Source organism: Perca fluviatilis, chromosome 2, assembly GCF_010015445.1.
Source record: "Perca fluviatilis chromosome 2, GENO_Pfluv_1.0, whole genome shotgun sequence".
NCBI classification, from domain to species: domain Eukaryota; kingdom Metazoa; phylum Chordata; class Actinopteri; order Perciformes; family Percidae; genus Perca; species Perca fluviatilis.
In genome coordinates this window covers 360,012-375,327 of record NC_053113.1, presented here as the reverse complement: position 1 = coordinate 375,327, position 15,316 = coordinate 360,012, and the positions used below count along the sequence as shown (strand labels likewise).

The 15,316-nt window shown below is 42.2% G+C and overlaps 1 protein-coding gene across 1 annotated transcript in view; it reads left to right on the top strand.

Annotated features, from left to right (window-relative positions):
• Positions 1–15,316, top strand: part of supt5h (SPT5 homolog, DSIF elongation factor subunit) — a 73,582-nt gene that overhangs the window by 8,861 nt on the left and 49,405 nt on the right. Inside the window, exons 5-12 of the mRNA XM_039778484.1 lie at positions 2,420–2,431; positions 6,565–6,634; positions 9,065–9,133; positions 10,855–10,920; positions 11,022–11,052; positions 11,909–11,977; positions 13,899–13,965; positions 14,000–14,154. Coding sequence (XP_039634418.1) covers positions 2,420–2,431; positions 6,565–6,634; positions 9,065–9,133; positions 10,855–10,920; positions 11,022–11,052; positions 11,909–11,977; positions 13,899–13,965; positions 14,000–14,154 — 539 coding nt within the window. The remainder of the gene's footprint in view (positions 1–2,419; positions 2,432–6,564; positions 6,635–9,064; positions 9,134–10,854; positions 10,921–11,021; positions 11,053–11,908; positions 11,978–13,898; positions 13,966–13,999; positions 14,155–15,316) is intronic.

The following is a 15,316-nucleotide window of genomic DNA, read 5'->3' as shown; positions in this document are numbered from 1 at the left end:
AAAGTACAGTACAAACTAAATCCAAACCAATGCCTAGTTAGCGGCAGAAATGTCTCGATCGCCGGCTGTGCAAAAACACTCCGAGCGTTTGTTTTTCCAGATCTCTGAATTGCACTTAAACAGGTCCGCTGTTGGGCGTTCAATACCTGGAAACGCAGTGAGCCAATCGGTGCTCGGTAGACACAAATGGCCGCCAGAACGGCACTTTGAGAGCGCGGACTTCTGCCAAAGGAAAAAGCAGTGTGAGTTCATTCTTCCAACGCCACATTAAGGCAGGCCAAACACCCCTATCTCGTAATGTTAACAAAAGAGAAAAATGATGTGTCTATCTGCCCCGGGATTCGGATCCAAAATTCCCAAATTCCTCGGCACATGCTGCACCCTTCCACCAAATTTCATGAAAATTGAGCCAGTAGCTCTTCTCTAATCCTGCTGAAAGACAAATGCACAAAAACACTTCAAAGAGTCAACACTAAGATTATTCGAACTGTAAAGAATCTTAAAGTTAAAAGAAATTTTCGTTTTTTCCAACCTTGGATCCTATTTTACGTCCATAAAAGTGCTCGTTTTGCCGCTGACTGACTCAGATTAATATTCTAAGTGTCTGACAACATTATGGAAAGGATTTCTAAGGAGGTCGACCTTTCTGTTAAAGAGTAAGATCCTTTTTTTAAACATAAAAACATCTGGGAAATTGCGTTCTCTAAACCCACCAGACTCCATGTAAATAAAGAGTGATTTAAGCATCGTATAATACACTTCATTCAGAGTCAACAGAAACTAAATATAACTATTAAAAGCCGTTTTGGGGTCGTCTTTCCACTTTTCCAACCATCACAACTCTAGTTCTGGTTGAAATAAACACATAGTTTACTGATTTACATGTGACAATATGTTGGCTCTATACACTCTAAAAGTAGTGATTTTTTTAAATGGAGTCTGGTGGGTTTAGAGGTAGAGACTTCAGAGCTGTTTCTGGTTAAACAGAAAGGTCTCAAAGAGGTTTTAAAGGTCTATCTCTGAAGGGATCCTTTCCATAATGGTGTCAGACACTTAGCATATTAATCTGAGTCTGTGGCCGGGTTGGCTCAGTGGGTAGAGCAGGCGCACATGTACTGAGAGGTTCACGCCTTGACACAGAGGTCCAAGGTTCGAATCCGACCTGTGACAATTTCCTGCACGTCTTCGATATCTCGATGCGTCAAATACATTTTTTTCTATTAAAGCCATGTAGGACATTTAATTCATAGCTTCAGAAACCAAACATTCTGCAGTGCTCTAATACTAAATAAATTGGATACGTAAAACTATACAGCACTGAGCACAATATTAGCACAAACCGGGAACTATATTCTCAGACAGGCTTGCTGCAAAGCATATCACTCCGCCCAAGTACTATATTCTTCCGCCTGAGAATATAGTTCCCGGTTTGTTTACTGGTTAGAAGATGGCTGTGTCTCATGTTACGTTGTTTTTTGTACACGCTGTGACTCCACAAATCACAACATGTAAACAGGAACATGTTGGTGTTATTTCGTCACTTATTCGGAGCAGTAGGCTAGTTGGAACCATTCACCTGCCTGTTCTGTGCTAAGCTAAGCTAACGCTGGAGCCGTCAGACAGCGTTACAGCACGCACTGAGATGAGAAGGGTCTGTATGGACTTGTCTAACTCTGGGGGTTACGGTGAATAAGATAAAGTCCCAAAAAGTCGGTGTGTTCCTTTAACCTTACCGGACCGGCTTCAAAGACTGCGTTTCCCATCAGCCACTTGCACACCGAGACGAAGTTTGTGTCGGTTTAGTTTCTGCTGTACTTTGACCCTTCCTGAACCCTCCACTGGTCTCGTGCTTCTCACAGTCACCATCCAATTAACTCGCTTGTTTTTCTGTTTCTCCCATCATGCTTTGTGTTGTGGCTGCCTGTCTGCTGCCTGTGTGCCCTGCCCTGCCCCTGATGAACACTATCTCCTGTCCTCACCTCTTCATCCCCCTCTTTCCCCTCTTTTTCTTTTTTTTTTTGTCCGTTTCCCCTCCTTTTTTCTCTCTTCATGCTTTACCCTTTCTTCCCTTTTTTTTCTCCCATCCTGCTCTTGGCCCCTTTTATCCATCTCCATCTCTTGCTCACTGTCACCTTTTTATTATTCTTTCCTTTCTGCTGCCTCTGCATTGCTTCTCTTTCTTCTTTTTTGGTTCTCCATCTCTTCGTCTTACTTTTCTTCTGCTTCTACCACACCTTCTACCTCCCTCCCTCTCTCCCTTTTTTGTTTTCTCAACTCCTTTCCCTTCTGTTCTTTCTCTTCTCTGTCCTCCCTCCTTCCCCTACTTTATCTCCGCTACTGCTCTTCCTCTTGCCTCCTCTTTATACTCTCTCTCTCTCTCTCTCTCTCTCTCTCTCTCTCATTGGTCGATGCTGAGCAGAGGAGGCTGAAGGTAAGTCTGTTCTTAACTTCATTTTTTAAAATCTTTTTAAAATTTGTGTCATTTGGTTCTCTTTTTGTTAGACACACAAACACACAGACACACACACACAAACACACAGACACACACACACACACACACACAAGACACACACAGACACACACACACAAACACACAGACACACACACACACACACACACAAAAACACACAGACACACACACTATACACAGACACAGACACAAACATAGACACACAGACACAGACACACACACAGACACACACACACACCATACAGACACAAACACACACATAGACACACACACACATAGACACACACACTATACACAGACACAAACATAGACACACAGACACAGACACACACACACACACACACCATACAGACACAAACACACACATAGACACACACACACACACCATACAGACACAAACACACACATAGACACACACACACACAAAAACACAGACCATACACAGACACACACACACACAGACACGCACGACCACACACATATACATGCACATACGCACACATACACACGAACAAACGCACTCTGTCACACACACGCAGACACACACACATACACAGTTTATGCAGGGAGGGCCCCAATTGTTTGCAAGCTCTCTTTTTCAGTGATGCCCTGATAACATGCCATATATACAATTACAATACATATAATATAATATAATATACAGTTGCAATAGCCAGTACACACATACAGTGAAACAGTTACAGGATGTTAAACAAGTCGACTCATTTTATTGTCATTTCAAACATATACACTGTATATAGTGAGACCAAACAACGTTTTTACCATGGATCAAGTGGTGTTGCACGCTAAGCGCATTTAAAATGTATAAAAACGACATTTGAGACAGGCTACATTTAGTGCACACGCATTATATATTATACATAAAGTGCAAGTAATACTTAAAGTAGAGCATTTAAGACAGACAAGGGACAGGACAGACGACAGTTAGGTTCACATTAATGCACATTCAGAATACATGGCCTCATAAAGAAGACATTTTAAAGTGATTAAATGGAATCAGGCTGTTCACTTTCATTAGAAGCTGCAGGTTATTGATTTAAAGGTCCCATGACATGGTGCTCTTTGGATGCTTTTATATAGACCTTAGTGGTCCCCTAATACTGTATCTGGAGTCTCTTTTATATAGACCTTAGTGGTCCCCTAATACTGTATCTGAAGTCTCTTTTATATAGACCTTAGTGGTCCCCTAATACTGTATCTGGAGTCTCTTTTATATAGACCTTAGTGGTCCCCTAATACTGTATCTGAAGTCTCTTTTATATAGACATTAGTGGTCCCCTAATACTGTATCAGAAGTCTCTTTTTATATAAACCTTAGTGGTCCCCTAATACTGTATCAGAAGTCTCTTTTATATAGACCTTAGTGGTCCCCTAATACTCTATCTGAAGTCTCTTTTATATAGACCTTAGTGGTCCCCATATACTGTATCTGAAGTTTCTTTTATATAGACCTTAGTGGTCCCCTAATACTGTATCTGAAGTTTCTTTTATATAGACCTTAGTGGTCCCCTAATACTCTATCTGAAGTCTCTTTTTATATAAACCTTAGTGATCCCCTAATACTCTATCTGAAGTCTCTTTTATATAGACCTTAGTGGTCCCCTAATACTGTATCAGAGAGTCTCTTTTATATAGACCTTAGTAGTCCCCTAATACTGTATCTGAAGTCTCTTTTATATAGACCTTAGTGATCCCCTAATACTGTATCTGAAGTCTCTTTTATATAGACCTTACTGGTCCCCTAATACTGTATCTGAAGTCTCTTTTATATAGACCTTAGTGGTCCCCTAATACTGTATCTGAAGTCTCTTTTATATAGACCTTAGTGATCCCCTAATACTGTATCAGAAGTCTCTTTTATATAGACCTTAGTGGTCCCCTAATACTGTATCTAGAGTCTCTTTTATATGACCTTAGTGGTCCCCTAATACTGTATCTGAAGTCTCTTTTATATAGACCTTAGTGATCCCTAATACTGTATCAGAAGTCTCTTTTATATAGACCTTAGTGGTCCCCTAATACTGTATCTGAAGTCTCTTTTATATAGACCTTAGTGATCCCCTAATACTGTATCTGAAGTCTCTTTTATATATGACCTTAGTGGTCCCCTAATACTGTATATCAGAAGTCTCTTTTATAGACCTTAGTGATCCCCTAATACTGTATCAGAAGTCTCTTTTTATATAGACCTTAGTGATCCCCTAATACTCTATCTGAAGTCTCTTTTATATAGACCTTAGTGGTCCCCTAATACTCTATCTGAAGTCTCTTTTATATAGACCTTAGTGGTCCCCTAATACTGTATCTGAAGTCTCTTTTATATAGACCTTAGTGGTCCCCTAATACTGTATCTGAGAAGTCTCTTTTATAATAGACCTTAGTGATCCCCTAATACTCTATCTGAAGTCTCTTTTATATAGACCTTAGTGGTCCCCTAATACTCTATCTGAAGTCTCTTTTATAGAGACCTTAGTGATCCCCTAATACTGTATCTGAAGTCTCTTTTATATAGACCTTAGTGGTCCCCTAATACTGTATCAGAAGTCTCTTTTATATAGACCTTAGTGATCCCCTAATACTGTATCAGAAGTCTCTTTTTATATAGACCTTAATGGTCCCCTAATACTGTATCTAGAAGTCTCTTTATATAGACCTTAGTGGTCCCCTAATACTGTATCTGAAGTCTCTTTTATATAGACCTTAGTAGTCCCCTAATACTGTATCTAGAAGTCTCTTTTATATAGACCTTAGTGGTCCCCTAATACTGTATCTAAGAGTCTCTTTTATTATATAGACCTTAGTGATCCCTAATACTGTATCTAGAGTCTCTTTTATAGATCTTAGGTGGTCCCCTAATACTGTATCAGAAGTCTCTTTTATATAGACTTTAGTGATCCCCTAATACTGTATCAGTCTCTTTTATATATAGACCTTAGTGATCCCTAATACTCTATCTGAAGTCTCTTTTATATAGACCTTAGTGGTCCCCTAATACTGTATCTGAAGTCTCTTTTATATAACCTTAGTGGTCCCTAATACTGTATCTGAAGTCTCTTTTATATAGACCTTAGTGGCTCTAATACTGTATCAGAAGTCTCTTTTATATAGACCTTAGTGATCCCCTAATACTGTATCTAGAGTCTCTTTTATATAGACCTTAGTGATCCCCTAATACTGTATCTGAAGTCTCTTTTATATAGACTTTAGTGATCCCCTAATACTGTATCAGAAGTCTCTTTTATATAGACCTTAGTGGTCCCCTAATACTGTATCTGAAGTCTCTTTTATATAGACCTTAGGTAGTCCCCTAATACTGTATCTGAAGTCTCTTTTATATAGACCTTAGTGGTCCCCTAATACTGTATCAGAAGTCTCTTTTATATAGACCTTAGTGGTCCCCTAATACTGTATCTGAAGTCTCTTTTATATAGACCTTAGTGATTCCCTAATACTGTATCAGAAGTCTCTTTTATATAGACCTTAGTGGTCCCCTAATACTGTATCTGAAGTCTCTTTTTATATGAACCTTAGTGGTCCCCTAATACTGTATCTGAAGTCTCTTTTATATAGAACCTAGTGGTCCCCTATACTGTATCTGAAGTCTCTTTTAAATAGACCTTAGTGGTCCCCTAATACTGTATCTGAAGTCTCTTTTATATAGACCTTAGTGGTCCCCTAATACTGTATCTGAAGTCTCTTTTATATAGACCTTAGTGATCCCCTAATACTGTATCTGAAGTTCTCTTTTTTTTATATAGACCTTAGTGATCCCCTAATACTGTATCTGAAGTCTCTTTTATATAGACCTTAGTGGTCCCCTAATACTGTATCTGGAGGTCTCTTTTATATAGACTTTAGTGGTCCCCTTAATACTGTATCTGAAGTCTCTGTTATACTGCAGACCTTAGTGGTCCCTAATACTGTATTACGTAACTTGCAAATTACACACTACACAAAGCCTGAACCTAATATCTCTCTCTCTCTCTCTCTCTCTCTCTCTCTCTCTCTCTCTCTCTCTCTCTCTCTCTCTCTCTCTCTCTCTCTCTCTCTCTCTCTCTCTCTCTCTCTCTCAGTGTCGAACATCGACCACGTGGTTCTGGATGAAGACCACTCTGGATCCAGAAGGCTGCAGAACCTCTGGAGGTAACGGACTCCTTAACGAAGGAGAAGTCAGCCCGTTGCTGCCCTCTGCAGGAGCGTACACGTTTTTAGGAACCTAAAGGCACACTGTGTAGCGTGTAGTGTTTTTAAGTATTTTAGTAGCTAAAATCAACGTCTTCATTCATAAATAAGTCCTCCTTGGTGTAAAATGACCTCTGCCGATGACCTGACTCATCCTCGTAAGCGAAGACTTCCTTCTCTGTATTTACATCGGACGGGCCAGTCCATTTTTTTTGTGCGTGCATCGTGGTCGTCCGGTGCAACACCGGCAGCGGCGCCGCTAGTTAGCTTAGCGTAGTGAATGGAATCCTATGTTGCCGGTTAGCATGTTGGGAGGAAACAGGCTCTAGATCTAGGGCGCTTTCACACCTAGACTCGTTCAGTCCGATCGAATCACACTAGTTTGGTTTTCTTCTCCTTTCCTGTTTCCTCTCCTCTCTTGTTTCCCCTCCTTTCCTGTTTCCTCTCCTCTTTGGTTTTCCTCTCCTCTTTTGTATCCTCTCTTGTTTCCTCTCCTTTTTTGTTTCCTATCTCTTTGGTTTCCTCTTCCTCTCTTGTGTCCTCCTTTCTTGTTTTCCTCTCTTGTTTCCTCTCCTCTTTGGTTTACCTTTCCTCGTTTCCTTTCCTCTCTTGTATCCTCTCCTTCTTTTTCCTCTCCTTTTTTCCTCTCCTTTCTTTTTTCCTCTCCTCTTTTGTTTCCTCTCCTTTCTGGTTTCCTCTCTGTGTTTCCTCTCCCTTTTCTTGAATCCTGTCCTTTTCTTTTTTCCCCTCCTCCTTTCTTTTCTTGTTTCCCCTCCTTTCCTGTTTCCTCTCCTCTTGTTTCCTCTCCTTTCTGGTTTCCTCTCCTCTGGTTTCCTCTCCTTTCTTGAATCCTGTCCTCTCTTGTTTCCTCTCCTCTTGTTTCCTCTCTCCTTTCTCTTTTTTCTCTCTCTCCCTTCTTGTTTCCTCTCCTCTTTGGTTTCCTCTCCTCTCTTGTATCCTCTCCTCTCTTGTTTCCTCTCCTTTTTTTTGTTTCCTATCCTCTTTGGTTTCCTCTCCTCTCTTGTGTCCACTACTTTCTTGTTTCCTCTCTTGTTTCCTCTCCTCTTTGGTTTCCTTTCCTCTCTTGTTTCCTCTCCTCTCTTGTTTCCTCTCCTTTCCTGTTTCCTCTCCTCTCTTGTTTCCTCTCCTTTCTGGTTTCCTCTCCTCTGGTTTCCTCTCCTTTCTTGAATCCTGTCCTCTCTTGTTTCCTCTCCTCTTGTTTCCTCTCTCCTTTCTTTTTTTTTCTCTCTCTCCCTTCTTGTTTCCTCTCCTCTTTGGTTTCCTCTCCTCTCTTGTATCCTCTCCTCTCTTGTTTCCTCTCCTTTTTTTGTTTCCTATCCTCTTTGGTTTCCTCTCCTCTCTTGTGTCCACTCCTTTCTTGTTTCCTCTCCTCTTTGGTTTCCTTTCCTCTCTTGTTTCCTCTCCTCTCTTGTTTCCTCTCCTTTCTGGTTTCCTCTCCTCTGGTTTCCTCTCGTTTCTTGAATCCTGTCCTCTCTTGTTTCCTCTCCTCTTGTTTCCTCCTCCTTTCTCTTTTTCTCTCTCCCTTCTTGTTTCCTCTCCTCTTTGGTTTCCTCTCCTCTCTTGTTTCCTCTCCTCTCTTGTTTCCTCTCCTTTCTGGTTTCCTCTCCTCTGTTTCGTTTCCTCTCTTGTTTCCTCTCCTCTCTTGTTTCCTCTCCTCTCTTGTATCCTCTCCTCCCTCCTCTCTTGTTTCCTCTCTTGTTTCCTCTCCTCTCTTGTTTCCCTCTCCTCTCTTGTTTCCTCTCCTCTCTTGTTTCCTCTCTTGTTTCCTCTCCTCTCTTGTTTCCTCTCTTGTTTCCTCTCCTCTGTTGTTTCCTTTTCTCTCTTGTATCCTCTCTGGTTTCCTTTCTTGTTTCATCTCCTCTCTTGTTTCCTCTCTCCTGTTTCTTCTCTCCTTTCTTGTTTCCTCTGTCCTAGTTACATTTTTCGGGAAGTGCCCGTCAGGCTACTGTGTAGGGTCCGGCTCCCTACCTATGTAGCCACGGTGTAGTTTTTAGGCAGAAGCATGAATCGCGCTTCAGAGAGAACACCGAACAAGTTGCTGGCTCTGCCCCAGAATAAGTTCTCTCTATGCTCCTGATTCATTTGGACGCCCTGATTCACACAGTTGATTTAGCCAAATAATAACAAACTCACGACATCGTGGGACATTGTGTAACTTACTTGAAGTAAAAAAAAATGTTTTTTAAAGAAATCTACAAAGGGATAAACGGAAAAAAACATTCTTGCGGTCGGTAATCGGCTCCTGTAGGGAAAAAACCCTCACAATGAGCTCCTTCTGCAACACATTATTAGCAAGTATACACTTGTGTCCTTGGTTTTTATGATGTGTAACATTGGCTGAGTGTGTGTGTGTGTTTTTGTGTGTTACAGAGACTCCAGAGAGGAGGCGCTGGGTGAATATTACATGAGGAAATACGCCAAGTCCTCAGGAGGGGAGCAGTGAGTATTTTCGTGCCTTCACTTGTGGGAAGAGATGGTTTCAATTTGTGATGCCAAAATATCTTCCCCCCCCGGTTAAGTTTCCAATAGTTTCTGTTGCTAACAAATAAAAAATACCATAAATTATCATTAACTGCAGTTAAAGAAAGAATAACGTTCTATTTCCCCCCCAAAGAATTTACTTTTATGGACCCTTAAAAAGCTTGTGAATTGTTGAAATCATTGTTTTTTTTTAATGCCAAAGCACCAGGTCTGTTTTTGTTCATATTCAGAGGCCTGTTTTTATATATTAGATCATATTTTAATAAGAGCCCCTTCCTGTTTATCTGTTTTAAACTCTACCGTTCCTCCCTGTTTATCTGTAGTCTTGGCCTGTTTTTATATATATATATATATATATATATATATATATATATATATATATATATATATACTATATATATATATATATATATATCCTTATATACATATACATATATATATATACATATATATATATACATATATATATATATATATATATATATATATATATATATATATATATATATATAGATCATATATATATATATAAATAAATAAATAACTTTAATAGGGCTGGGTATCACCACAGATTTTCCAATTCAATGTTAATTTTGGAATATTTGAGAGATTCAATAAAGGTAGAAGTTTCCTCTAAACCTGCTGCATTATTAAAAGTAAATGTTTACGTTAAAAGAACGTGGCGGTGCGAGATCACAGAAGGCTTTTATCATGTGGAAGCGTCGAAAAATTCAAGGATCAATCGCAGATTTTTCTTTCTTAAATATCAGTCCTTCCAGAAAAAAATCGTTTTTTTTTGTGATTGTTGCGGGAGGGGGGAAAAAATCCTTGATTATGCGGCGAGTTTTCTTAAAGAAAATGCGATATTTGGGATATTTATGCGATGAAAACTGCGGTTTGATGAAAACCCTAACCCTAAGCCCTCAAAAAGTCAGCAGAAATGTTCCAAAGCCGTCCTAGAATTCAGCAAATCGAGCAAAATCAGCGATTTACATTTTCTAATCGTGCCGACTCACAACAAGCTCTTTCTCAGCCTGAATATCCAAACTCTCTGCTGCTTCTGGGGGATTTCTGAGTCTCCAAATCGGCAATTTGCCAAAATTCTGCCTCGACTGTTGCATAATCTTAAGTTGTAGAAGTTTCCCATGTTTTTTTGGTTTGGCGCACAACTAGGTGAGCCAAAGCGTTATCGTCGAACCAGCTTGGACATGGGCCCTCCCCCCCCCCCCCCCCCGCCTCTCCCCCCCCCCCCCTCCTCCCGCCGCCGCCCCCCCCCCGCCCCCCCCCTCCCCCCCCCCCCCCCCCCCCCCCGCTTGTGCCCTCGCCCCCTCCCCCCCCCTCTCCCCCCCCCCCCCCTCTCCCCCCCTTCCCTCTCCCCGCCCTCTCCCCCCCCCGCTCTCCCCCCCCCCCCCCCCCCCTCTCCTCTGTTTTCCTCTGTCATACTCACAGCCACATCCCACTCTCACCCCCCTCTTTCTCACTTTTCCTTTTTTGTTGGGTTTCGCCAGATCAAGGCTTCACAAGCTTTCTGGATTTTATGAATGGATATTGGAATCATTCATCGTGTGAGCCCAGCTGTGGATGTTGCCTCTGTGACTGCAGATGATCGGAGAGTGAGAGTCTTTTTGTACTCCTTAATTATCTCCTTTTCTTTCTTTTTCTTTTCCCGTGGCGTGCAGTTACTCCGGAGGGTCCGAGGAGCTCTCTGACGACATCACCCAGCAGCAGCTGCTTCCTGGGGTCAAGTGCGTATAAAAAAAGTCGTCCCACCAATCAGCATCCAGACTGGAAGGTCATGTGGTCATGTGGTCATGTGGTAATGTTTGAATGTGTTTGTCGTCACCAGGGACCCCAATCTGTGGACGGTCAAGTGTCGGGTGGGTTTCCTTTAGTTACTCACATACACACACGCACACACACACACACACACATATATACCACACTAACACACACATCCATATACACACTAACACACACACATTCACATACATACACCAACACACACACACATCTCACACACACGGCAAACAGACCACCACGTACACCTCACACCACATATGCAGCCGAACACACACTACGCACACAACTGACCCCGCGCGCATACATACACCACACACACACACATACATACACACACACACACATGGATGGATGGACACAGACATATACACACGCGGACAGACGCACACACAGACAAAGCGACAGAGACACACACACACACACAGACAAAGACACACGCGCACCACACACGGACAGACACACACAGACAAAGAGACACACAGACACACACAGACACACACACAGACACACACAGACACACACACACGCGCACCACACACGGACAGACACACACAGACAAAGAGACACACAGATACACACACACACACACACAGACCACACACACACAAAGACACACACACACACACACACACCGGATGGATGGACGGACACACACAGACATATACACACATGCAGACAGACACACGCTGAGACAAAGACACACACACACACAAACAAACAAACAAACAAACACCAACAAACAAACACGCACGGACAGACACACGCTGAGACAAAGACAGACACACACACAGAGAGCACCACACACACACACACAGAAAAACACACACAAAAAAACAGACACACACACACACAGAGACACACACACACACAGAGACACACACACACACACACACAGAGACACACACACGTCCTGAACATGTCTCGTCTCTGCAGATCGGCGAGGAGAGGGCGACGGCCATCGCGCTGATGAGGAAGTTCATCGCCTACCAGTTCACCGACACAGTAAGACCTCTGACCCTAACACCATCACTCATGTGAATGCTCCGCTCTGATTGGCCAATTCTTTTCTCAGCCGATTCCAGGAGAAAAGATCACCTTTAGAAACGGTTACCAGGGTGATACGTTTGGAAACAACCTGCAGAAGTCACCGGATCATTTTTTATATTATATATTATAATAACATGTGATTAATGAAAGTATTTTGGCGTGGTCTTAACCTCAGCGTTGTGTTCGGGGAGCGATATGATGACCCACAGACCTGATGACATCATTCATGTTATAGTCCAGCTCTGAGGGGACCTTAACACCGGCTGGAGAATGGCCAATGGCACAAATGACGTTTGTTTCGCTTATTTTGGACGTTTTTTCAAAGTTTTTGACGCTTTTTCCGACACGAATGCCTTTTAGTTACGTTGTTGTTGCTTATTTTGGACGATTTTGTCGAGTTTTCAATGTTTTAGTCACTTTTTCTGACATTCAGGAACACATAGTGATGGAAATTTGCCGAAAAGTACTGGTTAAAATGCGTATGACCCCTGTGTTACACTAAACCCTTCTTGTATAATGTCGAATGGCATAATTTAAGTTTTTGTTGCTTATTTTTGACGTTTTTGTCGAGTTTTCAATGTTTTAGCCGCTTTTTCCGACAATTCTGCCGTTTTGTTGCTTATTTTTGACGTTTTTGTCGAGTTTTCAATGTTTAAGTTGCTTTCTTTTTACATTTATGCCGGGTTTTTTTGCTTATTTTGGACATTTTTGTCGAGTTTTCAATGTTTTAGCCGCTTTTTCCGACAATTGTGCCGTTTTTGACGTTTTTGTTGCTTATTTTTTGTGCTTATTTTGGACGTTTTTGTCAAGTTTTGAATGTTTTAGTCCCTTTTTCTGACATTTTCCGGAACACAGTCATGGAAATTTGCAGTTTTTGACGTTTTTGTTGCTTATTTTGGACGTTTTTGTCGAGTTTTCAATGTTTTACTCACTTTTCCGACATTTCTGACCAGTTTTTTGCGCGTTTGTTGTCTTATTCTGGACGTTTTGTCGAGGTTTTCAATGTTTAAGTCGCATTTTTCATTTATGTCGGTTTTTGTGCTTATTTTGGAAGTTTTTGTTGTTCCGGAACACATAGTGATGGAAATTTGCTGAAAAGTACTGGCTAAAATCGCGTTATGACCCCTGTGTTACACTAAACCCTTCTTGTATAATGTTGAATGGTATAAATGAAGGTTTTATTGCTTATTTTGGACGTTTTTGTCGAGTTTTCAATGTTTTGGGGCGTTTTTCCGAAGAATTATGCAGTTTTTTTTTTTTTTTATTTGGACGATTTTGTTGAGTTTTCAATGTTTTCGTCCCTTTTTCTGACATTTTCAGGAACACAGTCATGTAAATTTGCGAGGAAAAGTACTGGTTAAAAATCGCGTTGACCCCTGTGTTACACAAAACAGTTCTTGTATAATGTCGAATGGCATAATTGAAGTTTTTGTTGCTTATTTTTGACATTTTTGTCGGAGTTTTCAATGTTTTAGCCACTTTTTCTTTTTCTTTGACATTTATGCTGGTTTTTGGACGTTTTTGTCGGAGTTTTCATTGTCTTAGTCACTTTTCCGACATTTCTGCAGTTTTTTTGGACGTTTTGTTGCTTATTTTGGACGTTTTTGTCGAGTTTTCAATGTTTAAGTCGCTTTTTTTTGACATTTATTCCGGGTTTTTTGCTTATTTTGGACGTTTTTGTCAAGTTTTGAATGTTTTAGTCCCTTTTTCTGACATTTTCCGGAACACATAGTCATGGAAATTTGCCGAAAAGTATTGGTTAAAATGCGTATGAACCCTGTGTTACACAAAAATTACGATGCATGAATTGTTTTTAGTCTGCACCCCTGCTTTTTATAATGTGAGTCTAACCCCCCCCACCCCCCCACCCCTCCAGCCTCTGCAGATCAAGTCCGTGGTCGCCCCGGACCACGTCAAAGCCGTAACGCCACGCATTGGAGTCGGTTACAAGCGAGCGCCGTCAAATCGGCCATCGAGACGGCAACGCTCTGCGCATGGGTCTGTGGAACCAGCAGATGGTTCCCATCAAGGAGATGACGGACGTCCTCAAAGTGGTCAAAGAAGTCACCAACCTGAAGCCCAAGTCCTGGGTCCGGCTCAAGAGAGGCCTGTACAAGGACGACATCGCTCAGGTACCGGCACAAAACCTGCATGGCTGACAGTCCGCCTTCTTAAAGTGCTCCTATTACGCTCACGGTCAGGTTCATGATTGTATTCAGAGGTTATATCAGAATAGGTTTAATTTTCCAAAAAAACAACATATTTTTGTCGTACTGCATATTGCTGCAGCTCCTCTTTTCACCCTGGGTGTTGAGCTCTCTGTTTTAGCTACAGAGTGAGACATCTCACTTCTGTTCCATCTTTGTTGGGAGCCGCACATGCTCAGTAGCTAGGTAAGGACTACTAGCCAGTCAGAAGCAGAGTATGAGGGTGCGCCTGACAGTACCCTAGGTAAGGACTACTAGCCAGTCAGAAGCAGAGTATGGGCGGGCCCTGACAGTACCTAGGTAAGGACTACTAGCCAGTCAGAAGCAGAGTAGGGGGGGCCCTGACAGTACCTAGGTGTAGGACTACTAGCCAGTCAGAAGCAGAGTATGAGGGCTGCCCTGACAGTACCTAGGTAAGGACTACTAGCCAGTCAGAAGCAGAGTATGAGGCGTGCCTGACAATACCTAGGTAAGGACTACTAGCCAGTCAGAAGCAGAGTATGAGGGCGTGCCCTGACAGTACCTAGTGTAAGGACTACTAGCCAGTCAGAGCAAGTTGAGGTGCTGCCCTGACAGTACCTAGGTAAGGACTACTAGCCAGTCAGAAGCAGAGTATGAGGGCCCTGACAGTAGCTAGGGAAGGACTACTAGCCAGTCAGGAGCAGAGTATGGAGTGCCCTGACAGTAGCTAGGTAAGGACTACTAGCCAGTCGGAAGCAGAGTATGCAGGTGCGCCCTGACAGTAGCTAGGGAAGGACTACTAGCCAGTCAGAAGCAGAGTATGAGGGTGCCCTGACAGTACCTAGGTAAGGACTACTAGCCAGTCAGAAGCAGAGTATGAGTGCCCTGACAATACCTAGGTAAGGACTACTAGCCAGTCAGAAGCAGAGTATGGAGCGTGCCCTGACAGTACCTAGGTAAGGACTACTAGCCAGTCAGAAGCAGAGTGAGAGCGTGCCCTGACAGTACCTAGGTAAGGACTACTAGCCAGTCAGAAGCGAGAGTATGAGGGCCATGACAGTAGCTAGGGAAGGACTACTAGCCAGTCAGGAGCAGAGTATGAGGGTGCCCTGACAGTAGCTAGGTA